The 15,385-nt window shown below is 48.9% G+C and overlaps 1 protein-coding gene across 2 annotated transcripts in view; it reads right to left on the reverse strand.

Moving 5' to 3' along the window:
- Nucleotides 1–15,385, reverse strand: part of LOC119461866 (dynactin subunit 4) — a 245,552-nt gene that overhangs the window by 33,634 nt on the left and 196,533 nt on the right. For both annotated transcript variants that reach the window (XM_049672777.1, XM_037723239.2), the window contains one exon: nucleotides 1,226–1,320. In XM_049672777.1, the coding sequence (XP_049528734.1) occupies nucleotides 1,226–1,320 (95 nt within the window). The remainder of the gene's footprint in view (nucleotides 1–1,225; nucleotides 1,321–15,385) is intronic.

The following is a 15,385-nucleotide window of genomic DNA, read 5'->3' on the forward strand; positions in this document are numbered from 1 at the left end:
TACTCAGATGACAAGTTCACATGAACAAAGCTTGCCTTCTTGAGTTGAATGAATAATTTGAATCCGTGCGAGGCTAACTAGAATGAGGGAAGCAAAGTGCGACACTTCAACGGCACGGTCCACCAGGTTGTGTCCCTGCACGTGCAACAGGCGGCTTCGTAAAGCCTTAGGCCTAATTAGTCGCTACCCTTGACAACAACCGGCATTCAAAAACTACACCCAAATTGGGCACACGAACAGGCAGCCATGAGGAGACGTTAGCTCTGTGAGGTGGTCCTATTTTACTACACACAGCATCCGAGTTGATGGCGCCCACTATCCCAGACAGTGTCGGAGCGCCTGGTGCCAGGCCGCAATACCAGTCAGCCCGTATTGGAACCCGTGACCAGTGGTCACCCGACTCCCAGAGTCAAAACAGATAGAAGAGGCTATTTACACAAGACCTGGGCTGATACAACAAAATTTTGGAGCACTTCTACGTGGTTTTCAGTGAAGGTATTTCAAAATCAGATAGAAGAAGAGTTATAGAAACTGAAAATGTGATCTTGAAAAAAATTCATTTTTTGGCCATTTTTTGCAATGTGAAAGTCGCATCACCCCTTGCAGTGTATGAGTTTGGGCTGGTTGGTACATCTTGTTAATAAAAGAAATATAGCAGCGCGACACAGAAAAGAACTGCAGGACAGAGTACTGAGCTCTGTTTTTTTTTCTGTGTCCTGTATTGTGGAGTAAAAATTCTGGTGTCTACATGTTTTTCTATAAAGGGGACAACCCGTCTTCAAGGACTATGCAGACCAAAAACCCATATAGACATACATACTTAATTTCTTCAGGTTACCGTTTTTCACCGGCTAACAAATGTTAGAAGTAAACGCTCAGTGCAAGACGCGCCTTGCTATATCGGAACATTCTCGAATGTTATCGCTGATTGCACAGCAAAAGAATTGTGTTTGTAATAAGATTGCATGCACAACATTAATAGTGGTGTACATTTTAGAACGGACACAAGCACTAGTGATTATGCTGGAATCTACAAAAACTCATGTAGTCAATAGCCAATACGCTTGACCTGTATATGACATTTCGACAATCGACTGTGCTCGCCACTTGCTCAAGTCTTTTCTGGGCACAAGTTAGCTTACATCAGTCGCAGCTGTGCCACTGTGTCTGGTTTTTCCCCGTCCCTACATTGTGACAATATGATAGTGCATGGTTGGGGACCTGCCTGGGGTCATCCGAGAAAGTGCTGTCGCTGGCATCGTCAAATTCGGCAGTGTCGTCCCTGGCTGGAAGAATGAACTCGCAGCTAGGCAGAAGCACCTGGAACAACACGCATCTGTGAATCAAGTGAGTAAAAATCAAGTAAAAAAAATATAGAAGATCTAAGCAGCTAGGGGCTGAGACTGAATGCAGTAGCATTTGATACAAGCCACCCAGAGCTGCACTCCAAAGCCAATGCAATACCTGTAATGCAATCATTCTGAAATGTTCGTGCTGGGCTCACTTCATACTCGCCGACCCAAGAGTTTAATATGTTAAAGTGCCTATAAATTTAGCTTACGTACCGGTAAGCTGCCAGCATCTGAACAGGACTCCTGTATCGTCATGCAATAGATCAGCAGCAGTGCTGTATCAACTGTAGACAAGCGCACCGACAATGTCTTGCGCTTGGTGTGTGTGTTCTTCTCTCCCGCCCGTGTCTTTTTGTTGCGCAATAATACTTCAGTAGCTGTGTGCAGTGCAGTGAGAACGTAGTCTGGGGCAACGTCGGGTGACCGAGTCAGGTGGTACGGAGATTTTTTCATGCTTGAGGCAGGTTTTTCTCACTTTTCTCACTTGAAGGTGCCATTGAATTTCCTGAATGAAATTTTACTGTGTTCGTCTATCAAATGCATCATGCTGCATAATTTTGCATAGATCACATCGATGTGCAATTTGGGGATGAACACATGGCTTAACTTACATTTTTGTCAAATTTGTGGGAATCCTCGAGTCCCATAACCATCGCACATGCGGCGAACAGTTGAGGAGAGAGGAAACTTTCCTTTCACGGGCAGTGCACGGGAATCGCAAGCGCTAACGTAACGCACAGGGTGCGTTACGTTAAAACCCTCTGACATCACCCGAGTCTCTTTGGACCCCAGCAAGCAGCGAGGCTGGAAGTCTCCGCCGACGCTCCCGTTTTCTCGCATGTGGTTAATTAATCGTGAACTTGCCATGACAATCGCCACGGCGCCTTACCATCAGGTAAGTCGGAAGCCCTGCTTTACCTAGCGTATTATTCTCTTCGAGGGAACTCCTAGCGATGTCAACTAAAGCTAGCTGGCCTGCTCGAAGTGTTAGTTGCAATCGTAATAAAGGCTTTCTGAGTGTACACGCGATTGTCTGTTGTTTACATGAGCTTGTACCAGGCCACGGTTTATAGGCAGGCATGTGCTAACCACAGGGCTCGGTGTGCTGAGGCATAGTGCCGTGGGCTCTCACCCCCTGATCCCGACATTCAGTGTAATCAACGTGGGGCAAGCTCTTAGAAAACGGGAAGACTATCGGTTCAGTGCGAGGAAGGCTTCGTCCGGACCAGTGTTAGGCCTCGCCCAAAGGTGTGATTGCTAGCTAGGTTGGGCGCGAGAGCAAGTTAACGCTGCACCTGTGGCACCGAACTCATGTAGATGCGGAGATTGGCAGCAAGTTTTCTCCGAAGAGTACGCCCGAAGCGAGTGAGTGCAGCAGCCGACGCAGTGGCCAATTTTTCCTGTACATATGTAAATAGCCTCCTTTCTGTATATTTGGCTCTGGGAGCCAGGCGCCAGAAACGCTGGCAAAGAAATAAGCGGAATGCAGTCCCAGGAGTTGGCTCGGAAGCTGGGTGTTGAGCAGCGAGTGGGGACCATTTAGCTAGGCCCGCATTTCCTTCGCAGCGGCTCAATGGAACCCTTTATGGGGCTGTTGTGGCATTGATATGACTCATAGACGCGATTAGGCCTAAGGCCCTTTGGGGCTGCCATTCGCATGTTGGATGACGACCATGCCGTGACATTTAGACGGTGCAAACGGATGCACTAGTTTTACTATACTCATCCAAGCAAGGAAACCTCATTCGAAATAGAAAGCTTATTTTGCAGGCAGAATAACAGAAATCTCAGGGCACCATAAAGTGCTTTGATCGCCCACTTTCATGCTGAATTGAACTGGAAAAATTTGGTCGAAGCGAATAACTTCATTTAAATGAACTTTATTGTTTTTCATTGCCACATAAACTATGCGGTAGAGATGTGGTTCGGCATCATGTCAGATGGCCGACGCCGCGGCGGCCTCTACTGCATTAATTCGAAGTGCTTGTGGAGTGCATTTCAGAGACTTTGCAGAACTAGTGAAGCCGCCCGGACTTGCTATTGTTGCTATCGTCCACATCCCTGCCTGCTGTATCGGCCTCAAATTGCAGCAGAGGCCCCTCCCTGTTCCTGGTCCGACACAGCAGCACATGGTAGCCACGATAATAAAACTTGTTGCTGGGCTAGTCGGTTCATGTTAAACCTTAGACCATATGCTCGCTTAGCGCAAATAATGAAGGAGGGACGGGGTCAAGGGGAGCGCTCCCCTTGACCCCGTCCCTTCTTCATTATTTGTGCTAAGCGACATATGGTCTAAGGTATAGCCACGATACGGGAGAGCCAATATAATATATTCTCATGATGACATGTTGGTGTGAGGTTGCTCGTGCCGGCGCGCACACCGCTTCGTTGTCCGGACCCGCTGTTCCCGTATGGACATTGCAGCCTGGACCTTGAGCAGCTCCCGTCATCGTCAACCACTGTGACAGCTGCTTTATCTGGATGGCCACCACACAGGACCTATGCCTATCGACATGGATTCTGCCATTTCCTACCGGAGTTAACCATTGCACCTGCCTGGACACTTCGTCACCACCATCCTTGCAGCAATTTCTTCACCATGGGGGAACACTTAAGGATGGAGGGACGTTGGAATCCTTGGTCCCCATGACTGTCGCATGCGCGGCGAACGTCGTGTCGGGTGCACGTGCGCGAGGCAGGATGGGGAGAGGGGAAACTTTACTTTCGCGGGCAGTGCATGTGTCACAAAAGTACACTAAATCAAAGCACACACCGCATGTCACGCAAGCCAGCGAAAGAGCATGTTGGCCCCGCGGCAGCTTCTATAGAGGAAACGAGCGCAACGCCACAGACAGCAGACGCAATCAACGAAGTCAAGAAGCTTCGACAAGATACGCAAAGGTTAAGAAGAGAGAGAGAGGGCGTGCACCGAAACACCATCGCAGACCCAGACTCACAGCCGAGAGAGAGAGAGGAGTGCAACAGCCCGAGCGTGCGTGAACAGGTGAGTCACCACCCTTCTCGAAGAGCCTGCGCAGCCGCAGTCTAGAACGCTAGAAATAAACGAAGAAAGACGTTTATCCCCTTCCTCGCATCGACGATTCTTTGGACCGCCTTCCACATGCCCGATATTTCTCATCGATGGACCTTCTATGCTATGGGAGCACGACTCACGTCAGAAGGTTCAGACACCGGCGAAGGCAATAAAAGCGCCGTGCGGGAAACAGTAGGTGGATTAGATCGCACCGGTGAAGAGATGTGACGTGAAGACTTACCGTATGTGGAAGGGGATTCCCCGGCAAGGTAGTCGACCCTTTCTTAGAGCGTCTGCATTTCCGGAAGAAGTTCCTTCTTCGAGATTTGCTACGCTGAGATCGTCCGGCCCAAGACCAGCACGGGTGAATTGGAGTGGACACTTTGTGTTCCTATTTATTCTGTACTGTATCTGTTGGACTCTTGTTGTCGTTAATTATTTTTCTGCATTTTGTTAATACCCATCTGAATTGTATTGTGATGCGTCTAGCCAAAGTGTGCATGTGTGTATGTAACTGCCTTATTTGAAGAATATTGTTACAGGGAGCAACAGTAAATGGTTAGCACTTGTCTAGTCAAGACTGCACAAAGCACACAGGTTTCAGCAGGTTTTCAGTCCGACAGGAGAACCTCTGACCCAGCCCCACTACAACGTCTGTCTTCGCCATTGCTCGTGATATTATCCCCGGCCGGTGACGCACCGTCCCGGTGCTTGTTGTGGTCAAAATGGGTTATCACAGTTGCAACGCTTGAGGTGGGAGACATGTACAAAGTCACTTCGTGGTGTGGCAGTCGATGAGGTGGATGCCATGGGAACTATCTCATAGGTGAGAGGAGTCACCTGGCGCAGCACGCGGTAGGGCCCGATGTACCGTGACATTAACTTTTCACAGAGGCCGACACCACGACATGGGAGCCAGCGAAGGATGAGAGAGCCCAGTGGAAAATCAGTATCGCGGTGTCGACGATCGTAAATGGACTTTTGTGCAGTCTGCGATGACGAGAGGCGAGCGCGAGCTACTCTGCGCGTGACGAGCACACGCATGATGGCATCTTGCGCATAGGAAGTCGTGGACGTGGAGGCCGGATCAGAATGGAGCAAGGTATCAAAGGGATGGCGTCCAAAGAGAAAATAGAAGGGTGAGTAGCCAGCAGTTTCATGACGTGATGAGTTGTATGCAAATGCGATGAACGGAAGTGCAACATCCTAATCGTGGTGGTCATCGGAAACGTACATGGAAATCATGTCGGTCAGTGTACGGTTGAGGCGTTCGGTGAGTCCATTGGTTTGAGGGTGATATGAGGTGGTGAAGTTGTGATGAGTAGCACATGATCGAAGTAGATCGTCAACCACATGAGACAGGAAGCAGTGACCGCAATCTGCAAGTGGGTGACGTGGAGCACAATGTTGGAGGATGATGAAGTACAGTAGGAAGTCGGCTACGTCTGTGACGCAGCTGGTTGGCAACAGTTGAGTAATTGCATATCACGTGGTATGATCTGTGGTGACTGCAATCCATTTATTGCCTTTCGTGGAAATTGGAAAGGGACCAAGCAAGTCCAGGCCCACTCAATAAAACGGCTCTGTTAGAACGTCAATTGGCTGAAGGAGACCAGCCGGTTGAGTTGCAGGTTTCTTGCAATGCTGACACAGGTCACAAGATGTTACATAGTGGCAAACGAAACAATAAAGGCTCTTCCAGAAAAAAATGTGCTAGTATGCGATCATCAGTTCTGGAGACACCTAAGTGCCCGGAAGTTGGGGAGTCATGAAACTGGACGAGGACATCCCTGCGCAGATGATGCGGGACGAGCAGGAGTTCTGCGCCATCGGGGTGCATGGTGCAGCGGTAAAGAACGTTATCCTGAAGCAAGAACATGTTCAATGAAGGGTCGAGGCGCTGGTTTGCAGACGGTCATTAAGAGAAAGCAAGGATGGATCTCTACGTTGTTCGTTGACCACATGGCTGAAGTCTTATTGCTAAGACGTAGTGTCGGGGTCTATTTCAGTGGAGTAGGATGGTTCGACGGGGTGCCGGGACAGGCAGTCGGTAACTTGCCAGATTTGAACATTACTGAGAATGTGTACTCCTGTAATCGTAATGCCCAACGGCTCAGTCTCCCTGTGGGGTCTAAGTGTTGAGAGCCAGCAGAGCGCATGATGGTTTGTTATGACCACGAACGGCCGTCCATATAGGTACAGACGGAATTTCGCGACAGCCCAGACGAGAGCTCCCGCTCAGTAATGGTGAAATTATTTTCCGACTGTGACAGGAGAACACTAGCACATGCTATCACACAGTTGGCTCCGTTCTGTGTTTGGGCGCGGATAAATGCAATGGCCGCTTGCTTCGGCGCGAAGCTCTGTTCTAGCAGTTGGGTCAAAATGAGCCAGCACAGGCGGTGAAGCGAGGGCAGAAATCAGAGACGCAAGGGAAGTCACTTGGTCTGCACCCCACGAAAAGGTCGCACTCTTTTTGTCCATGAGGGGTCGAGCAATGTCCGCAAAATTGAAACAAAGCGGCGAAACTAGGAGCAGACCCAACGAAAGCTGTGTACTTCTTGCATGGACCGTGGAACTGGGAACTCGTGGACGGCACGGACTTTTTCAGGGTCCGGTTGGACACCAGTAGCATCGATTAGATGTCCAAGTAATTTGATGATCTGGTGGCGCCCAAAGGTGCACTTAGATGAATTGAGCTGGAAGCCAGCCCGGCAAAATATGTTGAGAATGGTCGACAGACAAGGTAGGTGGCTTTCAAAGCTAGGCGAGGAAACGATGACGTCGTCCCGATAAGAAAGATAAGTTGACCATTTAAGACCGCTTAGAATAGTGTCCATCATGTGTACAAAAGTTGCAGGTGCATTACACAACCCAACAGGCATGACCTTAAAGTGGTAGAGGACGTCGGGTGTGATGAATTCGGTCTTCGACGGCAGTTTGCCAGTATCTCGAGCGGAGATCTAGTGACAATTTTTGGCACCATGGAGGCAGTCGAGCGCATCATATTTTGTGGGAGAGGATACACATCCTTCTTCGTTACCCGACCGAGACGGCGATAATCGACGCAAAACCGCCAGTTGTTGTCCTTTTTCACAAGCACTACAGGGGAGGCCTAAGGGCTAGAGGAAAGCTCTATCACCTCTTTGTCAAGCATTTTCTCTACCTCCTTTTGGATGACTTGGCACTTGGTAAGAGTGCTTGTGAAGGGGCTGGCGTCTCCAGTGTCGATGTGGTGGGCCATGACATGTGTATGGCCTAGTGGACTGTTCTCATCAAAAACGTCAAGGTAAGAAAATAGGACACCACGGAGTGCTTCTTCTTTGGGAAGATAAGAGGTCGGGGATAATTTAATCCAGAAGTCCCTTGGTTGGCGCGATATGATAGGTTGGGTCATGGTCTCAGCGTCAGCAGCGAATGCAGGAACTACATTCTTCCAGAGGTGACACTTCGGCTAGGGAAATTCCCTGAGGAAGAATATGGGTCAAAGTAGAAAAGTAGAGGACTGGAAGCAACATTCTGTTGTTGGCAACAACCACTATGGTATGAGGATCAGATCTGTGAGGGGAGCGACCACATAGTCACCATCAGGGACTGGGGGAAACGGTGACATAAGGACATAGGTAGCAGCTTGAGCCGGTAGTTGTAGAAACTCCACGGAAAGTAGGCGAGTGTTACTTGATGCGGCGTCATCAGGACACAATGGCAGTTCGAGCCACAAAATGCCAGTAGAGCAATCGATGAGGGCAGAGTTGGCAGTCAAGAAGTTAATACCAAGAATGGCATCATGTAAGCAAGCATCGAGAACAGCAAAGAGAACTGAAGTGTGGTGGCCAGCAACAGTAACGCGGGCAGTGCACATACCAAGAACCGGTGTTCAGGTGCCGTCAGCTACTCACACAGTAGGAGAGACTGCAGGTGTTAGCACTTTTCATAGGTGGCGCCGGAGCGTAGAATGTGCCCACAGATATGTGGGCGCCAGTATCAATGAGCGCAGTAACGGTCACGCCGTCGATGAGAACACCGCGCAAATTATGTCTTGAAGTAGGGGTCAATAGAGGTTTTTCGGTCCTTGTCATCAATGCAGCCTCACCCCCCGGAGCTGCACTGGCTAATTTCCCGGGTGGTGTCAAGAGTAAGCCGGAGAGGAAGAGCGACGGCGTTGAGGGGAGCGTGACTGGCGAGCCTGAGAAGACGGCGATCGGCTAGACCAGTGTGCTTGTGCGGCAATATCGGCGTACATCGATTCAGAGTGCGAAGATAGACGCTGAGGTTCACGGGCCGGAAGGTAGTTGTTGAGAAGAGATGTGCTAGAATACGGGCCACGACTTTGGCGACGGTCACCGGGGAAGCTTGGTCAGTAATACTGACGATTGTGGCAGTCGCATGAAATGTGGCCGCTGCAAGAGCAAGAAAAATAGATTGGTCGATCATCCGGCGTCCTCCACTCAGATAGTTTTCTGTAGCGGGGTGTGAACCAGGGAGCGTAAGCGGCAGCAGAGACAATTGGGGCAGTGTGGTGTTCAGTGTGAGGACAGGAAGCGCACAAGGGCGGAGGTGCGTGGCTGGTGGCTTGTGGAAATAGGACGCCCTTATATGCAACCTCTTGATGGACGACAGCTTGAATAAGGGACATTGTCGCCAAATGGTCATGAGCAGGTGCCTGATAAGCGGCTGGAGCCATGGCTTCGAGCTCCTGGTGAACAATCCTGGCCAGGTTCTTAGGCGTCGAGAACGGAGGGGGCGTCACGGGATCTTCGCATGAGGAGGTCGCAGCTGTGCTCAGGAGTCGATTAAAGCGTTGATAAATCCACCGGATTTTTGCTTGCTCAAACTACCGGCATTCTGTTATGATTCTGCTATGCTGCAGTGCTTACACATGAGTACGTTGAAGGCATCGTCAGCTATGCCTTTCATCACGTGGCCAACCTTGTCCGCCTCTCGCATGTCTTTGTCAATTGTGCGGCACAAGGCTAGCACGTCTGGATGTATGCGACGTACAATTCCGTTGACTTCTGAGCTCTGGCCATGAGCTCATGCCAGGCTGTCATTTGTATGCGACCGATCGGCCAAACAATTCACGCATCTTCTTTTTGCATTCATCCGAACTTGTCAGTTTTTCGTGCCTGTTAAACCACACGTGAGCTGTGCCCCATAGGTAGAAAATGATGTTGGCGAGCATTAGCATCTCATCCCACCTGAGGTGCTTGCTGACGCGCTCGTACAATAGGAGCCAATCATAGACGTCATTGTTGTCCGCCGTGCTGCAAAACGTGCCGGGGTCGAGGGGATGTGAAAGGACCATGGTTGCTGGCGCCTCGAGCAGTGATGTCTTCGGCCATGGAGGCGGGGGAAATGTGCGTCCGCTCCGAAGATCCATTTTTAACAGCTGCATCTCGCTGTCAAACAGCGAAATGCAGCTGTTAAAAGCATAACTGTAATCGCCTTAGATGACACTGACAAACGAATGCGCATTTGTTGAATCCCTCTTGCTCTGGTGTAAGAATAAAACAGTTGAAGTTCAGCGCCAAACCTATCGTTTCCTACTTTTATTTCCAAGTCTTTCTTTTCCTGTTAGCGCAACCATGCTTTCCTCAAAGAGCAGCTCTTTGCTGGACTGATGCGAAGGTCTCCAGCTACAGTAGCTGAGTTCGTCAGTGAGGCGACAACAATGGAGTGAGCCCTTCAGCAACGCTCCTCGATCTACAATTGCCAAATCCCCGTGGAACCAGCATCTTCTCTCTCGTTTCCCTGTTACACCGATGCGCTTCGAGAGCTTATGCGTAGTGTCGTGCGTGAGGAGCTCGATCGATTACAGGGAGTGTGATTTCAGCCGACCGCAACATCCCTCACAGATATCGTCCGCGAAGAAGTCTGCCAGGCGGCACAGCCACTCGTGCAAACCCAACCTGAAGCCGCAGCCGTACTGACTAATGTGCAAGCAGTGAGGCTACCTGCGCAGCCAGTGAACCACTGTAACCCGCCTTCTTCTGAAGAACCGATGTGCCACTTCTAGGGCCAAACTTCACATACAAATATGTACGAGTCCACGAGCCCACGAAATAATACGCGAAAGTCCGATGTGTGGCGCACACCAGACTATCAGCCACTCTGCTTCCACTATGGCGAAGCTAGCCACTTCTACCATGCCTGCTACTACCAATGAATAGGACTCCAGGGATATCACCCCGGCGCTCATCGCTAACCTGAGGGAGAGTGCCCGAGAAAAATCCAGCAATATCTGGCCAGCCAACGTTCGTCGCCGTACGCGCAGTTCCCACCATTTGAACAGTCCCTGCCAATGACCCTATCTCCGTCTCCGCAGAGGCGCCAGTCACGATCACCACCTCCTCGACGATCGCTACACTACGTTCTCCGCTTCTGTGGGCAACTGGCCCACTAGCCCAAGTCGGGGAACCTAAGAACAGCAACCTCTGGGGGTGGGGCCGCTGTCCAACGCACTTCGAAAGATCCTCCGCTGCGACGCGTCGACGACAACGACGATAACCATGACGACAACGACGACTGTGTACCTTCGGCACCTTCCTTCAAAAACCGTGAACTTGTTTCAGCCGACATACTTGTTTCTGTAGATAACCACCCGGTAACTGCTCTTGTCGATGCTGGTGCTGTTTATTCTGTTATGAGCAGAAAACTGGCTACTGCAAGGTGACGACACCGTGGCCAGGACCTAAGCTCGTGTTCTCACGCCGATCGGCAAATGCACTGAGAGGGTACGAATTCGTGAGGCCACATTTGTCGGTTCATTTATTATACTGGCAGAGTGCTCTAGGCAGGTCATACCCAGCATGGACTTTCTTCGGGAGTACGGGGCAATCATAACCTACGCGAGTTGCTTGTCACTTTTTCCAGTGAACATACAACTCCTTTGGACGACTATCACCCACAGTCCACGGTGTTTCGCGTTTCGGGTGACTGCACTACTTTGCCACCACGGAGTACTATGTTGACCACTGTGGTGCGATGATCCTCCCCATCTTGGAATCGCTGAAGGCAATCTGTCAGTCTTGTTGGCTCGACAGGTTTGCGTAGCCCGCGGCATCTTGCAGCTGTCGTCATGGACTGCTCAGATTTTAGTGACCAATTTCAGTTGTGAATACCAGCACTTCACCCCACGAACTTCCATCGCTTATTTGGGGCCAGTCAGCGACTCTCCTGCTTGTTTAACTGAAGGACAGAATGATGGAGATTCTAACTGTGACGTACCGGCCAACAGCAAAATTGATGTGAATTCGAAATTATCAGGTGAACAACACGTTAGCATTCGAAGCCTTTTACAGTCTTTTGCAGACTGTTTCGCTTAAACATCGAAGGTCAACCAAACGCCTATTGCGAAACACCGAATTATTACAAATCCCAATGAAAGACCCGTGCGCCAACGTGCCTACCGTGTTTCTCGTAAAGAGCAAGACGCCATCCGAAATCAAGTCCAACAAATGCTTACGACATCATACAGCCCTCCACCAGTCCATGGGCGTCACCTGTGGTTCTGGTGAAAAAGAAAGACGGTACAATGCGTTTTTGAGTTGACTATAGCAAGCTTAACAATGTTACGAAGAAGGATGTTTATACCCTTCCTCGCATCGACGATTCTTTGGACCGCCTTTGACATGATCGATACTTCTCATCGATGGATCTTCGCAGAGGCTACTGGCAAATAGAGGTTGATGACCGTGATCGTAAGAAAACCACATTTATTACGCCTGAGGGACTCTACGAATTCAACGACCTTCCTTTCGGATTGTGCTCTGCGCCTGCTACTTTTCAGCACATGATGGACTCAAGTCCATCATGCACTGAAAAGTAGCAGACTATCAAGTCTCAAGTGGCAGTCATGCCTCGTCTATTTAGATGATATCGTTGTGTTTTCAGAAACTTTCGAGCAGCACCTCCAGCGCTTACAAGCCGTTCTTGATGCAATTCGTACTGCTGGCCTGTCTTTAAAGTCTGAAAAATGCCATTTCGGATATGACGAACTAAAATTTTAAGGCCATGTTGTCAGCTACGAAGGCATTTGACCAGACCCCAACAAAACCATTGCTGCTGCTGCTTCATTTCCAACACCTGCGAACAAACACAAACTCCTCCAAACTCCGCTGATAAGTCTGCTTTGGCGCCTCGTTCACGGGGTGTGACAGCACGGGAATCGCAAGCACTACCAGCACCATCGGGTGTGTCAAGTGAGATCCCTCTGACATCGCCCTAGCTTTGAACCCCAGCAAGCGGCGAGGATGGAAGTCTTCGCTGCCACTCCCATAATCCCGTACGTGGTTAGTCAACCGTGTTTTTGCAGCAACAATCACTCAGCCGCCCGTATCCCCATCTGGTAAGTCGGAAGCCCTTAGCACATTATTAGAGTTCTAGTTTAACGTTAGCGGGGTTAAGGGAAATAGCGTTACCGTTCTGCAAACGAACTTTGCAGAAAGAGAGTTTCAGTATTGCGTGATAGTGTAGTTTACGTGCAGGACGCTATTCCATTACACTTTGAATTTCACATACATAGGGCACCTAAGTAATTCAATGTGTGTGTGTGCGTCCAGAAACTGAGAAAGGCATCACAATGGAAGCCAGGAGCGTAACAGACAAGCAGTACAAGCTGTCTACCAAAGCCTCTAAAATCTTCCCATCTCAAAGGCCATATGCCATAGTGGCGCCTATCTTCCGACTTTACCGATAGGTGGCGCTCGCATCTCGGATGAAATTTCTCTCGTTAGGCTTAGGCGCGTTCAAAACGAGAAGCGCTCTCGAAAATTGCTCAAGGTTATCCAAAATACTCTGTCGTCGAAGCTGCCTGAGACTAAGCAAAAGCCGTTCAGACAGTGATTTGCTATGCATGAAGTGAATTCTACAAAAATAATGCGAAATTCAGTTCAAAGCGGGCGGCTGGGGCCGCCGACATGTTGTACGTAAACTACGTAAAGCATGCAAGCATGGTAACGTTAAATCTGAGAAATAACGTGCGTACGGTAAACAGTGCGGGTCCTTTAGCGTTCTGTGAATGCGCATTTCGATCCCGCTATTCCGTTAAGCCCGCCATTACGGTAAACATGCTAAACTAAAACTGTCTATTCTCTTCGAGGGAACCCTCAGCGATGTCAACTATAGCTAGCTGGCCTGCTGGAAGTGATGGTTGCGATCGTAATAAAGGCCTTCCGAGTGTACACGCACGTGGTTGTCGTCTATTGTTTCCTCGAGCTTGTACCGTGCCGCGGTTGATGGGCAGGCATGCGCCAACTGTGGGGCTCCATGTGCCAAGGCATAGCGCTGTGGGCATTCCCCCTGATCACGACAACTTCAACATTTCTTTTTAACGCGATAGCGTTTAGGGCCCCGTGTCGCAGAAAATCCGGCGTCGACAACCGGCGTGTGATCGCGGGTGGCGGAGAAAATCATCCAACCACATCGACCACGCAGAAAAATGGTAAAGTACGACTTTACCATTTGGCGTCGGATTCGCCGTCCGGCTGTTTACCAATCGGCGTCGGATTGTAATTTGAATGTACGAGAAAACCTAATTCTGCTACAAGGAAACTCAAACATTTCTACCAGACCTGCACACGTCGGGGCAATAGCAAACAATTAACAATTAATAAAATAATTAAAAAAGGTGCTAGGACCTTCGCATTTTAATGTAATACCACTTATATTGCCCCTGGAAAAACGTCTTTCCAGCAATGCATTTCAGTTTAAAAGTGAAGCCGGCTTTAAGGGGATTAGTGTAAGCTTGGTCTTTGTAAGCTGGCTTTCCCACGTTCAGTGTTGCAGTGAATGAAGTCTACTTGCCGTATGCGAACGATGCGATGGGAACGGGTCCCGATAACGCTATCATGTTCTACTCTCAAAGGCGAAGCTTAAGCGTCCTCCAAGTTTTTCTTGCAAGCTTTAAGTTTGTCATGTATGAAACTACATTCACATTACTTGGATGCTGGGCGATATCATCAAAGCCTTATAAAATATAGGAAATGAATAAACAATTTTATACAAAACTCTACACTATCCCTCATATTGCATGTCTGCTCTGATTACAAACACACAAAGCACCATACAAATGCCGTTTAAATAGGTTAATTTCAAAGCGCCCATCTTTCTAGAAGACACTAAAGGTTCTATGGTCAGCTGAAGAAGAAACAAATTTCCATCAATTTTCCTTCACCATGTTCTGCTCTTCAGTGTGAAAGTAAAATGTTGCTCACGCAGTGAAAAAGATGTTTCCGGGTGAAATATCTTCGGTATGTCACTTGAGAAACTGTCATTAGCCATGATTTTTTTTCATGGAAATCAGTAAAGGTCAAGCGCCACCTCTGGTACGCTAGGCCATAAAACAACCCTTTACCAAGATTCTACTGTATATCTGTGTACAACCCTTCCTGCTACCAGACAGTCTTAAGTAGCACTAGTGTTCATCTCCCCTTCCGTGTCACTTTTGCTGTGCTCATCCCCCTCATCAGCTATGCAAAAACAAATAGCCCTACAGCTCCTGCAATTTTATTTCTACCATCTGTTTCACTATGGTGCAGTGGTGTACAAAGCAATCATAAAGTGTGCAACAAAAACATAAAAGAATTGCCACAAATGTTGATAGCCCACGGTCAAACTGTGCAAATTCAATAGGAATGGCAGCATGCAATCTTTTCTTTACATGTGAGCTCTGCAATCACAGCTCAACTTGTTGAGAATGGACGCACGTCACTGCCAGCTAACCAGACTGATGCTGAACATCTGTACTTGCTTCATATAGGCTGCGACCAGTGAAGCAAGAGAGCTTAAATTTCTGTAGCTTGATTGCAGCTAAGTGACAGTTGGGTTCACAAAGCTACACTGCAACATTCACACTTTCCAATGTTTTTGCGATTGTAGAAGGTAAGCCAACAATGAAAAGTAAAGGGTTTTGTTGAGCAATGCAAGAATGCATATGGCAGCGGCAAATAGTTTTAGCCATAATATATTGCTGTCTGAATAAAGAAAGCTGCAGGTGCCA

This window comes from Dermacentor silvarum, chromosome 8, assembly GCF_013339745.2.
Source record: "Dermacentor silvarum isolate Dsil-2018 chromosome 8, BIME_Dsil_1.4, whole genome shotgun sequence".
NCBI lineage: Eukaryota > Metazoa > Arthropoda > Arachnida > Ixodida > Ixodidae > Dermacentor > Dermacentor silvarum.